The sequence below is a fragment of the Heteronotia binoei genome, chromosome 3 (assembly GCF_032191835.1).
Source record: "Heteronotia binoei isolate CCM8104 ecotype False Entrance Well chromosome 3, APGP_CSIRO_Hbin_v1, whole genome shotgun sequence".
Taxonomy (NCBI): domain Eukaryota; kingdom Metazoa; phylum Chordata; class Lepidosauria; order Squamata; family Gekkonidae; genus Heteronotia; species Heteronotia binoei.
In genome coordinates, this window is record NC_083225.1 from 40,075,643 (window position 1) to 40,095,341 (window position 19,699).

Genomic DNA, 19,699 nt, shown 5'->3' on the forward strand with positions numbered 1-19,699 from the left:
CTAGATCATAATAAGTCTACATCAACACAGAAAAAGCTACTACAAACCTTAATAAGCCTGTCATTGTTGGCGCAGTTATTAATGATGGAAAGAGACTGCTGAAATCTGGTGCCTCCTATTCCAACAACATCTGCAATCAACTGACTCACAGAAATTATAACCTTGTAAAGAAGCAGAAACACGTTTTATGGTATTTGGTTATTGTAACCATTCACTTTGAAAATACTAAATCAGAGCTATTGAAAAAAGGAAACCACTCTCTTGGTGGTTTCCTGCAGGCAAATATCCATGCAATTGTCACAATTTGGGGAGTATGAGTATATTAGAAGGACTGGGTACACAGTGAGAGATTAATGAGAAACAGAATTTGGGTGGGAGGCCACCTTGGAATGTTGCTGTGACAGAGGGAATGAAAACATCCCCAAATTAATTGTATTTAATTAATCTATGGTAAATCAACCAGGTGATTCTTTTGGATAAAAAAAAAACGGTAGACATAAAGATTTTTTTTCTTTTTTTATAAAGAAGTTTAGTTATATTTAATAGTTTAAAATCTGAATACAATAAATACTCAAATAATTACAATTTGTATTAAATTCCAAAGTAGAACTTCTGAGAACTGAAAATCTACTGTAACAATGCTTCTCTATGTACAAAGCACAATAATTTGTTCCCCAACTTTTTCAACCATCTTTGTACAATATGAAAGGAAACAAATTATGGTAAAACCAGGGGCAGCATGGTTCCCCAAATTAGATCCAAATGGGGAAAAGTGAAGCACAAATGAAAGCCTTATCAGTTTCTGCCTTTCTTAACATCAATTATCTCTATCTAGAAAAAGGGACTCTTCACCTCAGTGATATTGAGAAAAGGACCAGATAATATACACACACTCTTGTGGGAAAGATGAAAATAGTGGCTATACATGCAGAACAAGATAGATTGCATTGTTTCATTGTAGTTTCAGTAACAGTTAAATTCTCCATAGCATGACATTTGAACCTGCTGTAGATTTATACAAAGTACCCCGAGCAACAGTAAAGTGTTCCAAGACTTCTGTATAGGAAGTATATATATACATACAATTGTAGTCCAATGGTGTCCATTCTGCCAAACTGCTGGATGTGAAAGATTTCATCCCCCAAAACAAAAATATAGTGCATAAAGAATATGCTTCTATTTTAGGGTATCCTTACTGAATTGGGTTTATGCTATGTTAATAAAAATTGTCACTACTTTCACATATAAAAATAAAATGTACTAACTTGAAGGTGGGTCCTGACAAATGATCTTTTTCCTGTGTAATCAAAATTATTCCTCATCAAGAAATAAAGGAGTTGTGAAGCTTCCAACCGAATTGAACTCAGCTTGGAGTTGCAACACTTCAAAATTTCATAGCACAACGCTGAACACATATCTGCTCTCCCTTCATAAAATGTAGAAGGAAACTGCAGAAAACACAAAAACATTTACTTTGGCTAACCTTCTTTAAAAGGAGAGTAGGGTGAAAATCAGAACATTTGAATAATGAAATAACATAATAATCAAACAAATTCAGTCAAGGACAAGAAAACATTTTAAATGGACTGGCCTTTAATTTTGCAAAATATTAGGAAGGAACCTGAAAACAGGCAACTGGAAAAACTATTCTCTCAAACAAAACAAAAACATGCAAAATTACTTGGGACTCTTAAAATAGACACAAATCTGAACTCTGTCAAGTGGCAACTTCTCCTCTAGCTTTAGAGGATAAGGCTAGGCAGGGGATTCTGTAATGCATCTCCAGTTCGTGCACACAGATTCAATCTGATAGTGTTCAACCATTTGACACAACACCTTGCATTCTGATATAGCTCTGGGAAACTACTTGTGCCCCTGCTGAATGTAGGCTAATGCAGCTGAGGAATTTGTGCACACAACGACCAACTCTGTAGCAGGACCCATTCAGCAATGAGTTATGAAAGCTTGCTTCAATGCACCACACTTGTCAGACTGCAGGTCAGTGTACCAAGTCAGCAGTTTATCAAGAATTCAGCTTCTATGTTTAGGGTTAAAGTTACTTGGGTACAGGAACTTTCAGACATTAACATTTTATGCTGTGTGATTCCTGAAAATGGGACTAGCTTCAGAACCCTCATCCAACTCATAAAAGCAGTTGTAGTTAATGGAAAAGCCCTGTTAGATGTAACTCAGTAAACTCTTCACATTCTAAGATACCACAAGAACACATGAAGTTCTCTTATACTGAATCAGAGCTCAGGTCTATCAAGGTCAATACTGTTTGATGATAGGATGTAGTTCTCTGAGGACCTAAGAAGCCTGGTAGAGCAGACCAGTTTTCCACCTAGTCCAGCATCCTGTTTTTCCCAGTGGCCAACCAATTACCCTGAACAGCTCATCAACAGCACAGGGAGGCCAAGGCCTTTCCCAGATGCTGACTCTTAGCATGGTTATTCAGAAGTCTGCTGTCTCCGTACTGTAAGGTTCCCTTTATTTAATGTAGCTAGTAATCACTGATTGACCTATTCTTCAGGGACCTGTCTAACCACCTCTTAAAGGCATCTGTACTCATGGCCATCACCATGTCCACTGACAGTGAATTCCACAATGTAATTACTCTCTAGATAGTTCAGAGAAGCCTGATCTTATCAGATCTTAGAAGCAATGTAAGGTCAACCTTGATCAGTAATTGGACGGAAAATTATCAAAGCCCAGGGTTAATGTATGCACAGGTAGGAAATTGTAAACCACCTTTGAACACCTCTTGCCTCGTAGCTTGACTCTATGCCGGGGTCCCCAACCTTTTTCAGGCTGTGGGTGCCTTTGGAATTCTCACACACTGTGGTGGGCTTGGTTGTAGGAGATGAAGCCAAAATGGCTGCTGCAGTTTACCTTCAGTCTCATACTGAAGATCCTTGTGCTGTGGTAGCAGATGCTGCTGAAACAGTGTTTTCAAAAAATCTGCACAGCCAGCCAGATTTCTAGTGGCCAATAAGAATCCTTGCTGGGCAAAAGTTCCACCTGGCCCTGCTCACTTTCACAAAACACTTGGCAGGCACCAGGAGAAGTGTTGGCAGGCACCCTGGCACATGTGGGCACCATCTTGGGGACCCCTGCTCTATGCCCTCTTTGACTTATAGACCACCATCTCCCCAACATGTCACTCCTGCCTACAGAGTTTATACCTGGGAAAGCAGAGTCCAATTGACTCCCCCAATTTCACTATGTTTCTGGAATGCCCACTATATCTAAACCATAAGTTTAGCACCAAGACCTTCAGCTCTCCCCATCTTGGCTCAGAGGCTTCTAGCATCAGCATATGGGACCTGTATTTCATTTTGATCTCTAAGGACCTGTACCCTCCCTTTTCACTGCCCTACTCTCATTCTCAAGCTCTAGCCTGCTCTTGCTAATAATTGCACACCGCTCCTTTTGGATGAGCCAACGAAAACCAGTGGCTCTTTCTGCCCTTTACAAGGTCCACCAAGATAGCTAGCAGTTTAAAAACATGCAAAATCACATTTTGAAACCATTAAAATCAATCCAAACACACATCATTAAAATGAATTAAAAGCAGAGTTGAAATATGTACAAAGGCATTAAGGCAGCAATTAAAATAATGATAACTGATAATGAAGGAAATTGAGTTGCCAGACCACTACTTACCTTAAAAATCAGTGATCTTAAAGCACTGAAGACATTTTTTAATGCTGTTTCTGACTGGTTTTTTTTCAGAAAGCAAAGGTAGACATCAAATACCTTTTTCATCAGAGGATTATGCCCATGATCCGCAAGTAACTGATTCTTAAATTTAAGAGACAAATTGACAATATCATATCAATGACATCAAGCCTCAAAGACCCTGCCTATATCAAAGATCTGCTCCTGGAGTACTGCAATGGAGGCTATCTGGGAATATCATCACCAGACTGTGAGCTGGCAGAACCTTTATAGTGGAGAATTTCAAAAATGATTTTTACTTGTTGCATTTCATAAAAATGCACATAATGTATTCTGTTGTCAGTTGGCTGTTGCCCAGATCCAAACAACTGCCTGATGATTCTATATGCCAGAGCTTCTCAAAAGCAACCTCTGTATGCTATACAGCAACACACTTCAAATTCAGAAGCTAAACAAAGCATGGGAGAGGACTGCTGTTACTCAGAGGTGAAATTGCCAAGAATTATGTTTGCACTTATCTAAATTACGTTGAGTGCAGATTTTTGACTGATAATCTGTAGGGGGAGCGGACAGGAGAGGTTATAATCTCATGTACAGCCAGGGTTGCCAAATCCCACCCCCCAGCCACTGGCTGGGGAGGAGGGTATAGGGTTACCAGATCCAAGTTGGGAAACTGGAGATTTGAGGAAGGCGCCTGGGGAGGACAGGGACCTCAGTGGCGTAGAATGCCATAAAGTGCACCTCTCTATAGCATCCATTTTCTCCAGCAGAACTGATCTAAGTAGTCTGGAGATAACCTATAACTCCAGGATATCCCTAGGTTCCACCTGGAGGTTGGTATTCCTATCAGGGATCTGTAATTTGGAAGAGATGACAAAGTCTGTTGTGTGTACACAGATTTATGCATATCTGCCTATGCACAGTTAGAAAAATACCTTAAATGCTGTTGTGAATAAAGATAAAGTGTCCAGAATTGTAAGGCAAACTTCAGTGGCAATGTTGGCTTCAAGTAAAGACTGATGAAGGACATCTGCTTCTGAATGGCCATAACCTGTGAAAATTTGTAGCAGCCATTACTTTGTATCAAACGTTTACAAAAGTTCAAGTTTCAAACTTTTGCTACAGGAACTCTGGTCAAATGGTTGTAGAGCAGAATTTTTTGTGCAGTTCAGATCCAATTGAAATGCTACTGTTACAGACAGAAAAGACAATTTAAAAGACCATAGTTGATAAAATATTGTGGAAGCTCCTCTAATGGAACTTAACACGTGTATAATATGCACACTGGGCAACTCTGATTATGTAAACAGCTACTTTATTTTCTAGGCAGTTTTAAACTAAAAGTAACACTGTACAGTTGGAAAAAGTCGTATCAATGTACAAAGTATGTTAACAGCAATCATGATGTTGTATCCAAAATAAGTGGTCTGAAAAAACATAAGGTTATGCTACAAATACAGTAGTCACAAATGTGTTTAAAAGTTAAGGTGCACATTTAATTTGCTCCAGGACAGTGCTTCCCAGGCTTCTGATAGCACAGGAACAAACAAAAGCAGATGCATAGTTCACTTCCAGTAACCATATAAGCATTTCATTTTTTAGTGTTAAGGGTATTTGCCTCCCATTGCCTGTGCTTCTGAGCCAAGCACATTTTTCTGGGGTGTGCCTGGTAATTGCCAGGAGGCAAGCCTAGAGCAGGTTACTGTGTAGAGATACAGCAAGTGTGTGCCTCATCTGTAGGCAGGTAATACTGTTAAAAAGAGAACTGAGTGTATGCTCCATGCATATACAATATAGACACCACAGCAGTGAGTCATACAAAGACTGGGAGGGTAGCTGCTTCTTGGAAGGAGACTTTAGATTCACATGAGCCTTTACATTAATTTCTCATGACACACCAGTAGCTGATCTCTTGCGGCACACTAATATGTGTCAGCAAAGAGATAGGGAATTGCTTCCCTTGGAAGACACTCCTCACTGCTAAGAGCCTAATGATTCACCAAATGGATATCAAGATAATGCTTTTTGTATGATCAAAGCACCCAGCTTTTGAGGGTTTTTTTTTTTAAAGAGCAGATGCAAGTAATTGTGCTTGCAGTCCTCTTGTATAAGCATAGCAATAAGAAACAGTCAGGCTATATCCATGCTAATTTCCAAGCTTCTTCTGTCTCTTACATCTCCCTACATGGACAGTTATCTTCTACATAGTTAAAAGCAGCTAACGTAAAAAAAAAAAAACCCCAAAAAACCTCAAACTGCACAGCATATACTTCCATATTAGAAACATGCAAAAAAAAAAACCCCTCATCTTCACTTCAAAAGAAAAATTGGAACAATTTAAATATCTTATAAAAGTAATATGAAAAGTAGTTATTTTCTCCACACAATTCCTTAACAGAATTTGCTCTTGCAAAATCCTTAAACTGGTCTTTTCAAGGCTGAGGCCCTTTCTGCAGCAGTCATTTCCCTCGATTTTTCCACGCATCTCCACTGCATTTTAAATTTCATTCTGCATTTCCTCCCACTTTCACCTGGCATGTCCATCAGGTTTTCTTTTTCATTTGGCACTGCTTTTTGCCCATTCAGCTCTCAGTTTGCTTTCCAATTGCTGTATCTATGCCCTGCTTTTCTGAAAGTGCTTTCATGGCAGACTTCTTAATTGCCTTGCTTCCAAGCTGAAGGTAATTCAGAAGCATACACATTTCCTCAACTCCTTCAACTTCACCCTTTTTCTGCTCTTTGTTGCACAGAGACCACAAAGAAGATAAACAGGTTGCTTACCTGTTATTTATGATCTTCGAGTGGTCATCTGTGCAGTCACAAACTGGGTACTGCACCTACACTGTACTCCTCACCGGGAAAATTCTAGAGCCAGGATTTTTGGCAAGCTTTCTCTCAGCTCTGGGGAGCAGCCACTGGCTGCACACGCCTGGAGCTGAGGGAAACCCTGCCCCCACCTTCCTTATACTACTAGAAAACTCCAGAAGTTAAGTGAAAAGGGAGAGTTCCAGCAGTGGGGAAGGATGGGTGGGTGGGTGCGACTGCACAGATGACTACTCAAAGATCGTAAGTTATAGGTAAACAACTTGTCTATCTTCTTTGTGGTCTCTGTGCAGGCCACACTCTGGGTGACTAGTGAGCTGTTGAATCACGGGTGCAGGGTACTGTCAGTGATCACCCAAAAAAGAGACAACAGACAGCTAACTGGTGAACCAGTATGATTATATTCAGAAAATAAGCAAGACATAGACAGTATGTTTGCAAGTGAAGCTGTGTACAGTTAGAAATGACAGTAACAATTCTATTCTTTGTTTTGTTTTCAAAAATAAAACAATATGAACAATTCAATAATGAAATATGGATTTTAGGATAGTTGGGCCAAAAGATGCATCCTTATGACCTTTAATGTCCAGAGCATAATGGGCAGCAAAAGTGGATGGTGTGGATCTTGTGGCAGCTGCACAAGTATCCTGTAGGGATACTCTAGCCCAAAAGAACATGTGGACAAAGCCCTTGTTGAATGAGCTTTGGGTAAGGATGGCAGAGGCTTACCCGATAACTCGTAACACAAAGCAATAGCCAAAGAAATCAATTTTGATAACCTTTATGGGAAAATGGCTTTACACTTAGTAATACCAGAGTAAGAGATAAACAGGTGTGTGTCCTGTCTATAGTCTTTGGTATGATCAGTGTAGACAGCAAGAGCCCTTCTAACATCCAAGGCATGTAAGGTTCGTTGACCCTCATCCCATTGGGTGAGGGAATAAGACATGTAACACCACAGATTGAGGAACATGAAAAGAAGAAACAACCTTAGGTAGAAAAGAAGGGTCATGCCACAATATCACCTTCTCAGGGTAGAAAACAGTGTATGAGGGGGTCAACCTGGAGGGCACACAGTTCACTCATCCTACGGGCAGTTAGTGCAACAAGCAACACAGTTTTCCAAGTTAGAAGATTCAGGGAACAAGTTGCCAGTAGTTCAAATGGTTTTGTCACGTGTTGTGCTAGAACCAAAGACAAACTCCAAGCCGGTACAAAGTTTAAGAACATAAGAACATAAGAGAAGCCATGTTAGATCAGGCCAATGGCCCATCCAGTCCAACATTCTGTGTCACACAGCGGCCAAATATATATATATATATATATATATATATATATATATATATATATATATATATATACACACACACACACACACACACACACACTGTGGCTAATAGCCACTGATGGACCTCTGCTCCATATTTTTATCTAACCCCTTCTTGAAGGTGGCTATGCTTGTGGACGCCACCACCTCCTGTGGCAGTGAATTCCACATGTTAATCACCCTTTGGGTGAAAAAGTACTTCCTTTTATCCGTTTTAAACTGTCTGCTCAGCAATTTCATCGAATGCCCACGAGTTCTTGTATTGTGAGAAAGGGAGAAAAGTACTTCTTTCTCTACTTTCTCCATCCCATGCATTATCTTGTAAACTTCTATCATGTCACCCCTCAGTCGACGTTTCTCCAAGCTAAAGAGCCCTAAGCGTTTCAACCTTTCTTCATAGGGAAGGTGTTCCAGCCCTTTAATCATTTTAGTTGCCCTTTTCTGAACTTTCTCCAATGCTATAATATCCTTTTTGAGGTGCGGCGACCAGAACTGCACACAGTACTCCAAATGAGACCGCACCATCGATTTATACAGAGGCATTATGATACTGGCTGATTTGTTTTCAATTCCCTTCCTAATAATTCCCAGCATGGCGTTGGCCTTTTTTATTGCAAACGCACACTGTCTTGACATTTTCAGTGATGAAGTTTGGTCATGGAGGGCACAAGTTCATGAGTCCCTTTTAAAAAGTTTCCATGATGGGATGAGAAAATGTCAAGGATTCAATGTGTTCATGGAAAGCCAATATTGCAGACAAATGGACCTTGACTGATGAAAAATTGAGACCCCCTTGATGGAGTCCTGCAACATAAGAAAGAGCAACTGGAAGAGGCATCATACCATGAGAGGAAGCATAAGCACTTCCACTTTAGGGCATAGGACTGGCGAGTGGAAGGTTTCTTAGAATTCAGTAGGATGTTAATCACCTCTGGAGAGAACACTAGCAGAGGATTCTCCATGCTGACAGCTTGTAGAAGCTCGGGTTGTGGTGTACAGCCCTTTAGAGACAGAAGGTCGGAGGCATCTGACAACTCATGATATGTCCCTCTGCTGTGATAAGCAAGGTCTGGAACCATGGTTGACGTGGCTACCATGGAGCAATCAGAATACAGGAGGTTTTATCCATCTGGATCTTTTGTGGCACCCACAGGGCAGAAAAAATGGAGGAAACAAGTAATACATGTGGCCCATCCAATGATTCAGAAAGGCATCCCCAAGAGACCGCTTGGAGGCACCCGCTTGGCTATAAAATTGAGTGCATTTGGCATTCAGATTTGTTGCAAAGGCATTGATGGTCGGAGTACCTCATTCTCAAAATACTGGAATTAAATAAGTGGTGTTGAGTTCCCACGTGTTCCAGCAAGCTTTCTCTGCTGAGACAGCCGGCACAGGTGTTTTGAACCTCTGGCACATGAATTGCTTTCAGTTGAATATTTCTTGGAATGCACCAGTTTCAGATCTGGACAGCTAGGGGACAAAGAAAGGGGGAGGTTGTGTCCTTGTTTGTTGAAATGAAATACTGTGGCAACATTGCCAGATGTAGTAGTTTCCCCTGCGGCAACATTGCCCGATGTATTTGTTTCCCCTGTATGTTGGGAGCAAATGACACAGGACATGATAAGATTGCCAACAGTTTCAGCTTGTTTATGTTATGTTATGTTTAGGGAGCACTGACAGGATGGCCATGGAAACTGTCGTAGTGGGCCCCCCAACTCCACAGCCAGGGAAAATTCAGAGGTCTGGTCACCCAAAGAGACAGTACTAGTGGAGTGAATGGATACAACTGAAGAAGCCTGTCTTGAAGCTGAATGACGAGAGTGAACTGGGGACTTTGGAGTCGGTTGGTTTGTGGCAGCATTGGATTCTAAAAGCTGTGATGGAGGTTCACTGGGAATCATAGTATCCACAGTCTCAAGATGAGATTGAGTGTCAGTCAGAGCCTCAGGTTGGAGGATCGGAGGCTCAGCAGCAACGGGAGTCATGAGTTTGTGTCAGATGGACAGTCAGGCTCACCATGGATAAACCCACCACCTTTAAAGGCTGTACAGTCTTAGTGGGGGCAGAGACTCCAGAAGCTCTTTGGCTTCTTATGGCGAGGCAGAGTAGACTTAAGAGGATGAATGGTGCTTCTTAGCATCATGGGGTCGGTGCAGTTTTGCAGACCCAACCTCAAAGTCGAGGTTGATGGTACTGATTCCCCTCTCAGTCTTGGATGAAGGGGTGGGATAGACTGCACTCCCAACACCTGTGCAATCTGTGGTTTCAAGAAAGTTTTCAGTAAATGGGGTTTTAAATGGGCACTGCAATTTTTTTCTTGCCTGACAGCCAAAATTAACACAATGCGAGCATTGTAGGGTAGGGCCTGGAAGACAGAGCTGTTCCGCTGGGCTTATGGTTGAGGCAGCGGGCGTCCTATTATTCCATCATTTGGCCTCCCTTGTGGGTACATCGTGCCTTGTGGTGACATTGTACCTTATCGCAGCACTATCACCATCACTTAAATGTGGGCGTATAACTGGCTATTTGAAATGCTGTGCCTCTTTCGCCAATGGTGCATTTTATTTATTGGTTATTGTTTTATTTTAATGTGGTATTTTAACTCTGTTTTATAGCTTTGTACTGTTACTATTATATGTTGTGATCCACCTTGAGCCTGGTTACGGGAGAAGGCAGAATAGAAGCCCACAAAATAAATAAAATAAAAATAAATAAGAGTCCATCCAATGATTTTCCCTGAGATAAAAAAGATGGTGACTGTGACCATCTGTTTGGGGGATTTTAGCACTGCAGATTGTGCAGAACTTTAAAAACGGCCTCCTTCTATGTGAGATAAAGCACCTCAAGAACATAATAATAATAATTTTTTTATTTGTATAATTTACAAGGGAACGGAAGGGAAGGGGGGGGGGAAGGGACAGAGGAGAAAAAAAACAAAAAAGAACTTTTTTGTTTTGTTTTCAGGGAACACAGTCAAAAAAGAAAATAAAACCCAAAGAGGAAAGGAAAAAAAGGAGCCCAAAAGGGTCTTATCTGAGATTGTCAAAGGAACAGTGAGGAAAGAGGAGAAATTCTGTCCAGCGGTATGGAAGGAACTGAGGTGGGGGCAGAGTGTTCCTCAGCTCCAGGCATGTGCAGTCAGTGCCTGCTCACCAGAGCTAAGAGAAAGAGCTCACCAAAAATCCTAGCTCTAGAATTTTCCTGGTGAGGAGTACAGTGCAGGCGCAGTACCCAATGTGTGACCTACACAGAGACCACGAAGATTAAAGAATGTGTAGGCCACCAAATGCAAAACCACAAAGAAAAAAGTTTAAAATCTAGCAATGAAATTAAGCAGAGATTTGTTTCAAATGCAATGTAATATCCAGTCTATTTGGTTCTTACCTGTGCAGTAGCTGAACTAGAACTGTGTCATTTGGAAGCAACTGAGTTTATATTTGTCCAATCTGTATCATGTAGTTAGATACAGAGAAGATAATGCAAGCATATACCAAGAAATCATTTAAGTCAGCTGTCTGTATTATCCTCTGAGTGCTAAGGAGATTATCACCACATGGAGTTGCAGAAGTGTGGCTGAATTTCTGTATCCATCGTAATCTGGCTAGCATACAGGTACTAAGCAGTGAATACACCATTAGTTTCAATAAACTGTGTGTTTCTGATCTTTGAAGCTTCACAAAATTCTGCATAGAATTTAAAACCAGATTTTGTTTCAAGCATTTTAACAGATTCTGACTTCAATCTGTTTATGTATGTCTTACCATTGTCTACAGTAATTCCAAGCAAACTTGATATTTTTCTCACACTGAAAACACAGAAAAAGTCACTTTATTACTGGGTGCTCATTTCAGAACCAACCTAAACCATGGACTTGTACTTCAGAACAATTCCAGGATATTTTCCTTTAAATCTGATGTCAAAATGTGGTCACCTGATCAACCAAGCACATTTTTAAAAATACTAGAAAAGGAACAGCTAATAAAAGAGTTTCGAATTAAGGATGAACTGATTTTTAACAAAATTCTGATTGTTAAAAGTGCTGTTAGTTAACCAAGTTCCACATTGTGTCATCACTTGGTATTGTTACTCAGTAATGAGCTGAGTTCCTTTAGATACTTGACCTAGTAAAGTCAAGTCCATGACATGTTCTGGTGTGGGTTTTGACCTGCCTCTGGTGTTGTGGTACTGGATGAGATTCCAGCTGTTATGATGTCATGGAACTTACTGTGGCTAAATGTGAGAGAGTTATCCAGGCTGCTCAGCTGCTGCAATCTGGCATGCATCATCCCTGTTCTGTTACGGGAAACAGGCAATGTCTGAGATTTTCGATCATGAACTATGGGTCCCAACCCCTCCTGGTTCCTGCAAGATGGGTGAAATGGGACAGAAGCAAAAGTTAAACATGTTGCACTGCAGCAAGAGAAGGAGTTAGTTAGTTAAGCAGCTGAAGCAAAAAAAAAAAAAAAACTGCAGAAAAGATGAAAATATAATGCAGCCTATTATCTACTTTAGCACACATCCTGCTGAATTTATTCAGCCAGCCAAGGCAATTATCTGTGCCTCATCAATGCACCGACAAAATAAATGCAGCCTATGCAGTTTGCTTTCCAACCAGAATGGACAGGTGGAAGCCGCCCAAAGTCTGAAAGACTACATCTGCCAAGAGGACTAGCCACTTGACCATTGTTATTTTTAATTACCTAAAACAAAATAGGCAGCATTCCGTAAGCAAGTTACTTGTCAGTTCAAAAGACTCTAAAATGCTTGAAAGCTGAACCACATAACCTGCTCTAGAAATACTTAATTCAGAATTATAAATGTGCTACATGAATAGAAATAATAAGTTAAGGCTAAAAAAGCTTATGTTACAAGAATGTCAAAGATGTTTAAAAATAAGAGACATACACACTCTTAGAAAGCACACACACAGTTAATGTATAATTATGCAAGATACTAACACTTGTATCTTACCGAGGCAGGAAGGGAGTAGAGCCATACACTTTGTTAAACTTGCCAGCAATCAAATGAAGGAAATAGAAAAGTGATCTGTGTTAGCAATCAGTACAGACTAACCTTTCCTAGTGTGTACCACCACCAGAGCTGACAAGAAATGAAAACCAATACCAGAATTACACACATCCTTGTTTCCTCAACCACAGGGTGTGTAAAGATTGCATGCGCTTTTATGCAAACACATTCCTTTGGTGCATCTCAAAGTAAAAAGTTGTTTGAAAACCTCTTCAATAATTCCAAACAACCAGAAACGTGCATAGTTTTCAGTTTATTGTCCACATGCAGTACAACAGAAACTTTATTAGTAAAAATAAAAGTACATTAAAGTAACTGAAACTATCAATATATTTTCTTGAATTTACAACAAAAATATCGTATAATTATATCCAAAATATAAAATTCCCCAAGGTTCCAAAGAAATCATTGGCAACTTTTTGAAACTACGTTGGCTCTAACCAGCTTCTCCACCAGTGAAAAAAAGGGACAAAAAGGTTCTCTTGTCCAAGTGATTTAGCCTATGCTGGGGACTAGAGGACCTGCAGAAGTAAAATCCACATGGGATGGCAACTGTAAAGTGATGGGGAATTGACCAAGACTGAGAGAAAAAGCTGATTGAATCCCACCCTATATCTGCATTTAGCCAAAATAAAATGTTGTGTCACTTAGAACACTGGGGATGCAATTCTAAACAGGCCTTTTAAAAACTAAATCCATTTTATTTAATGGGGCTTACTCCCAGGTAAGTGTCCTCAGGATTGCACTATAAAGAAGTTCAATGATCAGCTTAACACACTTGAGAGAGAGATCAGCATTAACAGGATTACCACATTAGTTCCAGAGACAGAGGCCAACTTCACACAAACAGCTTGGATAGCAAACCTCCATCTGCCCTGCACCACTTCAGATTGCAAGTGAAGTCTCACACCATGGAATGCTTCCCCCATCTTTTTATCTCTATGAATTTGCTTTATAATGCTGTCCCAAGTGATACAGCCTAGTTTACCATTTCCCCACTGTTTATGAGAACTAGATTAGAAAGCCATGAATGGTGATAAGTTAATAGGGCCCTATGGCTATTTTGGTGGATGTGTTGCAAATAAAAACTGAATTGCAAAGTGAGTAGCACAATAATACAGCATATACATTCAACTTATTTCACAGAACAAAGAAGCCATCTACATTCTGATTCTCTGTCTTCATTCAAACAGGGGCCATTGTAAAGAACCAAGTCAGAACAAAATTAGATGGGACTGCTTTTACAAAACTCCTGAACAAGAAATAACCAAAATATGATATGGTGTTCTTCTCTTCCATACATCCAAGGGGTGGTGTAATATTTCTGTTCACTAGGAATCCTAAATATATTTAGCTCCTTTGTTTGTTGGAAGAATGAGGAAGTCAGCAGCTAATTGAAAGATTACTGGCACCTGGAGTTATTCTACAAGCCCTTCATAGGATCCCTGTGACATTTCCTACTGCTTCTCAATTGAGAAGACATCCACATGTTTAAAACACTTTGGGGAAATGGCACAAGATAAAAGGCTAGCTGTAAGTATGCTTTATATGGCTACAATAGCCTCAGCCAGTTGCCACCACTACTAGGGACAAATGAAACAAAATCCAGTGTAATTAGTACTAAAGAGGCTTCTTAGGCATAGGAACAATTTATGCCTTGTGTGATCAGAGAGGGTTTGGGGTGGAGAAGGCAGTATGTCCAATTGCAGGCATCATGCATAGCTCTGAGAGACTCAGAGTCGATAGGCTACAAGTCCATCCAGGCAAAATTCTCCATTACCTTCACAGTTTCAACAATCTATTCAAAGAATAAAGCTAGGCTTTATACAATGCAGCAATTTGGGGGTAAGGCAGAATGGAAATACAATAAGGCATCACATGTAACATGCAGAAAGGATCACTGTAAAGTTCAGTTACTTACCTGCCAAATTGAGTGTTGCAGTTACTCTCTATATATGTTATTATAACAATACAATTATGCAAGGAATTTAAATTATACACAGTACCTGGCGATGTATCGTTTTCCCATATACTGAAACTGATGCAAGCACACTCTGCAAAGAACACAGTAAGAGTCACTGGAGTTTAAAAGCAAACACTATCTTAGTAAAAACTTAAATATGATGGGATAACATAATGCCAATAACTGTTGGCCTGTACTTTTATTTAATTTGTTCATAATACGAATGACCCAGAGTTTAAGTTTGGACTTTATACACACACTCTTACCATCATTTGTGGAGAAGTTTACTAGATTAGGGATTCTTCTGTTTAATTGCAATTGGTTGCAACATGCAAATTCAGACACTTCAAGATACTGCGAGTTTGTTTCTTGCCCACAAATTAGAATTCTAAATCCTCAGTTTAGAATCCTGGTTTAGGGGCAAGAAAACTCCATTTAGTTGAAGCACTGAAATAACAAACCAAGGTTAGATCATGGACACTGCAGAACAGGAAATGTTTAGTTTCAGCTCTGCACTATTTCCCCCCATTATTCAAGATGAGCATTAGTAACATTCTACCAACATGACAGACAATTTTCAAACTTGTTAATTGTGTTTTTCATAAACATCCTCAAACAGATTGTTTTCCAGAAAACAACAGCAGAACCAGGGTTCAAGATGGATTATTCACAACTAGTTTCTGAGAAACATTATTGACACTGTTTATTTGTAAAGATAAACAGGAGCATATCACTTGGGAGTGGAGCAGTTGAGAACAAGTTTCCATAACAGATTACACCACTATCAGAACTTTTGTTTCTATATTCGCTGATGGGCGAATGTTGTCCCCATCCTCAAGAAGGAGAAAAAAGAGGATCCGGGTAACTACCGACCCGTCAGCTTGATGTCTATACCTGAAAAAGTTTTAGAACAAATCATCAAACAGTTGGCCTTGGAACATTTAGAAAGAATGGATGTGATTACTAAGAGACAGCATGGTTTTCTCAAGAACAAGTCATGTCAGACTAACCTGATCTCTTTTTTTGAGAAAGTGACTACCTTGCTGGATCGGGGGAATGCTGTAGACATCATTTATCTTGATTTCAGTAAGGCTTTTGATAAGGTTCCACATACTATCCTTGTTGACAAGTTGGTAAAATGTGGTTTGGATCCTGTTACTGTTAGGTGGATCTGTAACTGGTTGACGGATCTCACCCAAAGAGTGCTTGTGAATGGTTCCTCATCCTCTTGGAGAGGAGTGACAAGTGGAGTGCCTCAAGGATCTGTCCTGGGACCTGTTTTGTTCAACATCTTTATCAATGATTTGGATGAAGGAATAGAGGGAATGCTTATTAAATGTGCAGATGATACTAAATTGGGAGAGGCTGCAAACACAGAAGAAGACAGAAACAGGATACAGGAAGTCCTTAACAGGCTGGAAAACGGCTAAAACCAATAAAATTAATTTTAACAGGAATAAATGTAAAGTTCTGCATTTAGGTAGGAAAAATCCAATGCATGGTTATAGAATGGGGGAGACTTGCCTTAGCGAGTGCGAAAAGGATCTAGGGGTCTTAGTCGATCATACGCTGAACATGAGTCAACAGTGTGATATGGTGGCTAAAAAGGCAAATGCAATTCTGGGCTGTATCAACAGAAGTATAGTGTCCAGATCACATGATGTGATGGTATCGCTTTACTCTGCTCTGGTAAGACCTCATCTGGAGTGGTGTGTTCAGTTTTGGGCACCACATTTTAACAAGGATATAGACAAGCTGGAACGGGTCCAGAGGAGGGCGACGAAGATGGTGAGGGGTCTGGAGACCAATTCCTATGAGGAAAGATTGAAGCAGCTGGGGATGTTTAGTCTGGAGAGGAGGCAGCTGAGAGGTGATATGATCACCACCTTCAAGTACTTGAAGGGCTGCAGGGGTGGCCAATGGTCACTCTCCAGATGTTTTTTGCCTACAACTCCCATCAGCCCCAGCCAGCATGGCCAATGGCTGGGGCTGATGGGAGTCATGGGCAAAAAACATCTGGAGAGCTACCGTTGGCCACCCCTGATATAGAGGATGACGTGGAATTGTTTTCTGTGGCCCCGGAAGGTAGGACCAGAACCAATGGGTTGAAATTAAATCAAAAGAGTTTCCAGCTCAACATTAGGAATAACTTCCTGACCGTTAGAGCGATTCCTCAGTGGAACAGGCTTTCTTGGGAGGTGGTGGGCTCTCCTTCCTTAGAGGTTTTTAAACAGAGGCTAGATGGCCATCTAATAGCAATGAAGATCCTATGAATTTAGGGGGAGGTGTTTGTGAGTTTCAAGCATTGTGCTGGGGGTTGGACTAGATGACCCTAGAAGTCCCTTCCAACTCTATGATTCTATATGGATCCTTCTATAAAGTTCCAAAGTGGAGTTCTGCCTGTGGAACTGGGACATTCCTGCTGTACATATGTGCTCTCCAGTGGTCCTCTGGAATGTGGTGGGATAGGGCAAGGATGGGCTACACCTGGAAGAAGAATCCACAGAAATTGGATTCCCTCCCCCTCCCCCCATCCATGAACATATGTGGCTTCTTCTAGGCTGTCTATTGACAAACTTTATGTCAAGAGTGCAATTTTGATTGAAAAAGTTTGAGAACTATACAATATAACAGAATAGTTAAGGAAACTCACTCTGCAATTGTGAAAAAATCTGTAAGTTCTGATGGTGAAGCCTTGTTCCAATACCTGAACAGAGCATCTATAATGTAAAAGATTTTTAAACAATTAATGAAATATACCAACATCACTGTCTATTGTTCAGTTAACTTTCTAATGCTAAGAATTCCTATGGCAGGAACATGAGAAGCCATGTTGGATCAGGCCAATGGGCTGTCCAGGCGAACATTCTGTCACACAGTGGCAAAAAAAAAAATTGCCATCGGGAGATCCACTAGTGGGGCCAGGACATTAGAAGCCTTCCCACTGTTGCCCCCCGCCCCCAGCACCAGGAATACAGAGCATCACTGCCTCAGACAGAGAGTTTCATCTATATCCTGTGGCTAATAGCCACTGATGGACCTCTGCTCCATATGTCTATCCCATTCCCTCTTGAAGCCATCTATAATAACATAAGAGAAGCCATGTTGGATCAGGCCAATGGGCCCATCTAGTCACAACAGTGGCCCATCCAGAAATAGGCAGTGTGTTACTGAAATGGAAACTGGCTTTCAAACTGAAGCTCTAGCTATAAAATTTATGATATTATTACACAGAGTATTAATGCCTTATATCAGGGGTAGTCAACAGCAGCTCTCCAGATGTTTTTTGCCTACAACTCCCATCAGCCCCAGCCAGCATGGCCAATGGCTGGGGCTGATGGGAGTTGTAGGCAAAAAAACATCTGGAGAATGAACCGCAGCATAAAACTTCCAAAACAAGTTGACCCTCTAGTCTGTGAGTTTTGATGATAAAGTTTATGGTTGCCAGGACAAGACTCCAAACTGACTGAGGCTTTCTAAAGAATTTATAATTTTAATTGATTTTATTATTTTTTTTCACCGCTACGGAAACAGAATTTAACCTATTCTCCTTTATGTATCAACTGTTGAGCCATATTTAATTATGCTATTACTCCTATGCAAATGAAGCAGAGTACCCCAACTGTAGCGAGTATAACCTATTTTGCCGCTTCAGTATTCTGTAGCAAGTATAACGTATTTTGCAGCTTCAGCCAATCAAAAAACATTTATGGATATAACAAGGAATAAATCTGACAGATAAGACATGGTTTCATATGGCAAGCTATACAGGAAGTTCCACATGGCATAATACAGTGATTTCTGATTAGGAGCTTTGAAAGATTAAAGTTCTATATGGACGTTTTCAGAACAGACCAAGGGAACAGTAATTTTTTTCTTACCATCTGACATGCTTTTTAAAATATGAAGGAAACACATCAAAAGACTCTTGATTTCAGACTGATCAAGTTTGTCACAGCGAACTACAGAACTTCCTGGTGTGCAAGTCTGTTGGTTCTGAAAACAACACAAAAACCATTAGTGTAAGAGGCTCTTAAGACATTTTATACCCATAAGATTCCAAATGCCACTTTGTAACATGTAAATTACCCACATGCTAACACCACCATCATACATGCTGAACTGAACTTTTGCATTTTATTCCAATTTGCTTTCCCAAGCTACTTCTCTCAAAAAGAAGTTACTTAACTGCTGGCTGTATTAAATACAGCTGGAGGAATCAAGAAAAGAGTACAACTGTTAGAATTAACATGTGCAGCCATTTAAGTGAATCGTGAGGAGCTGCTCATTTCAAATCTCATGCTACAATAATGACCAATCAGTATAATTTAAATGAGACTTTTCTGATTGAAACATTATTAAAAGACTATGCACTGCATTTATATATTAATGTGACACAAGCACACATAGACATATACTGCTCCCTCACTTTTGCTAATAAAAAGTCCATATCTAGTACAGTCACTGCTTTTAAAGAAATGTGTATGCATGTGGGGAGAGGGGAAAGATCTGCTAAATGATAATACCACTGAAAAGTAAATAGCCATAATGCACCAAGTTCAGAGATGTTCTGTATATCTTTCTTCCAGTACTTGGTAGAAGTCTAGATCAGCCCCCCCCCACACCCGATACCGCTTTTCAGAACCTGTGGGCACTTTTGGAACTCTGAGAAGAGGAAATGGATACCATAATAAAATGGCCTCCATGGGGGGAGTGAGAACCACAAAACGTTGAAACGATCCACAAAATGTTAGGTGATTCTAAGACATCATGCAGACACAAATGTGATGCCTCCTGGGCTCTTCTAAAGCACAGAGGAGTAAAGAAAAGCCAGGACTGGTTCTTTAGGAACAAGGAAATAATTGGCAGGAATACAC

At 40.3% G+C, this 19,699-nt stretch overlaps 1 protein-coding gene across 15 annotated transcripts in view; it reads right to left on the minus strand.

Moving 5' to 3' along the window:
* Positions 1–19,699, minus strand: part of DOCK9 (dedicator of cytokinesis 9) — a 170,954-nt gene that overhangs the window by 20,282 nt on the left and 130,973 nt on the right. For 8 of the 15 annotated variants that reach the window (XM_060233650.1, XM_060233647.1, XM_060233653.1 and 5 more), the window contains exons 35-42: positions 18,704–18,818; positions 17,476–17,542; positions 14,866–14,913; positions 12,057–12,193; positions 4,617–4,732; positions 3,667–3,804; positions 1,266–1,448; positions 48–161 (exon numbers count right to left, since the gene is read on the minus strand). In XM_060233650.1, coding sequence (XP_060089633.1) covers positions 48–161; positions 1,266–1,448; positions 3,667–3,804; positions 4,617–4,732; positions 12,057–12,193; positions 14,866–14,913; positions 17,476–17,542; positions 18,704–18,818 — 918 coding nt within the window. Of the gene's footprint in view, positions 1–47; positions 162–1,265; positions 1,449–3,666; positions 3,805–4,616; positions 4,733–11,592; positions 11,637–12,056; positions 12,194–12,802; positions 12,932–14,865; positions 14,914–17,475; positions 17,543–18,703; positions 18,819–19,699 lie in introns of those variants that run through there. The other 7 variants (XM_060233659.1, XM_060233654.1, XM_060233658.1 and 4 more) reach the window with 4 other exon arrangements.